This window comes from Echinococcus granulosus (assembly GCF_000524195.1).
Source record: "Echinococcus granulosus chromosome Unknown EG_S00003, whole genome shotgun sequence".
Classification (NCBI taxonomy): Eukaryota; Metazoa; Platyhelminthes; class Cestoda; order Cyclophyllidea; family Taeniidae; genus Echinococcus; species Echinococcus granulosus.
The window spans coordinates 278,583-280,379 of record NW_020170383.1 but is presented as its reverse complement, the minus strand read 5'-3'; the positions used below and the strand labels follow the sequence as shown (position 1 = coordinate 280,379).

Here is a 1,797-nt window from a genome sequence, read left to right as displayed (position 1 = left end):
TTGCTGATTTCTTGCTTCTGGGATGTTTTGGCGTTATATCAATTCAACGAAATCGGGGTTGTTTTTAAGAATGGAGTCGCTAATACTGACTTCGATATAGTACCTGTGTTGCCCCTAGAGATGCTAATAACATCTGTGTGTGAATGGAAGGAGGAATAATTCCGTATTTTAATGCTGCCGCCGTGAGGGCCGAATCGCAGTGATTTGGAAAACGCACCAATGTAAATGAATAAATCATAGGACGCTTTGGACATAGCTTTTCTTTAAATAAGACCATAATTCAGAGTCCCTTTGTCAATGTTGAATGATTCTTTTTGTAATGTATTTCTGTTTCACTCAATTTTTTTCTTCATTATGTAAAACTGTAGATGTAGTTTTGTCTGCCCTTCTGGAGATGCAAATGCTTTTTGCCATTATGTGAATTAAGACTGAAATTCTGATAGTTGTCAAGAGTCGATGTGAATTCGGATTTTACATATCTACTGCGCATCCTTTTCATATGTGTTGCTTTGGTGAGGTACTTGGATGATGAGGTCGGGATTTGCGTGTTCCATCTTAGTGAGCTAGGTGTTGTTGGTTTCCCCATCACTCTAACCCAACAAAAGAGTTATCTTTGTACGCTAAAGATCAACCTAGAGCGAGATTTTACAGAACATTTGGAATACTAATAAAGTATATCGTGTGCACAGGGCTCTAGGAGAGATTGGGAAGCCTCACATAATATTATAAATGCTTAGACCAAATGTCATCTATCCAGTTGTCGCGGATTGTTCATTTTGAATAAGTTTGCCAGAAATATACCTCATCTCTTTTTAGATGATATACTCAGCCGGTGGGTATCTGCGCTACTCCCTAAGTAACTTCGAGGCGTACAATCGAGCAACCGACACATGGCGCCGATTACCTGATCTGCCCAGTCCACGGAGCGGTTTGGCAGCGGCCTCGGTACGTGGTTGTGTCTACCTTGTGGGTGGACGGAACAATAACAATGAGCAAAGCAAAGTTGACGCCCCCCACATGGATTGCTATGACCCCACAACGAATCGGTGGCACACCTGTGCCCCCATGTCCGTGCCACGAAATCGTGTGGCGGTTGGAGTGGTGGATGACATGATCTATGCTATTGGTGGTCTAACGCATACCATGCATCACAGGACTGCAGAGAAGTCAGTAACATTGGCTTTGGGTTGTTGTTAAATTGTCTTGAGTTAGTTTCTTGAGCTCTTGGTGTAATGAGTGACTAAGCGACAGATTCAATCGGCATCTGATTGAGTCAATGTGCAGACAGATTGACCTCTAATTGCATTTCTTTGTGGAGAAACCGCCAATACTTTTGCAAATGCACTTTGAAGTAACTGAGATTGTATTCCATCCATTGCGTGCTTCTATTAAAAAAGCCTTAATTCAGTCGATTTAGTCGTTTACTTTTTTCAAACTTGGAAAACACTTTATTTTGTTTAATTCTTTACATTTTGTATTTTTTGTTACGCCGCGTAAAAAATAGCTAAGATTGTCCCTAGATGCGCTCTCATCTACCTCTATTTTTAGTGTTAATTAACAACATTTAGTTCGTTGGTGCAATCTCTGCATGTTCTCCCTCAAAATGCGTGCCTTGTTTTTAATAAAGTTAGTTTCCTTTGAGATATCGTTTCAGCATTTAAATAGTAGCATCTATCTCTATGCCGCGAAAGTCAAGCTGAACGATTCGTAACCAGATTCGAGGAAACAGTCTATTGTGTTTTACGACTTGAATGAAGTCGCTCTACCGGTCTTAATTCACCACGTTTGATTGCGTTG

General features: G+C 40.7%; 1 protein-coding gene across 1 annotated transcript in view; it reads left to right on the top strand. All coding sequences in view use genetic code 11, as the record gives it.

Annotated features, from left to right (window-relative positions):
• Window positions 1–1,797, top strand: part of EGR_00710 (Kelch-like ECH-associated protein) — a gene marked incomplete at both ends in the record, with an annotated part of 26,825 nt that overhangs the window by 12,996 nt on the left and 12,032 nt on the right. The window contains one exon of the mRNA XM_024489959.1: window positions 817–1,170. Within this exon, the coding sequence (XP_024355362.1) occupies window positions 817–1,170 (354 nt within the window). The remainder of the gene's footprint in view (window positions 1–816; window positions 1,171–1,797) is intronic.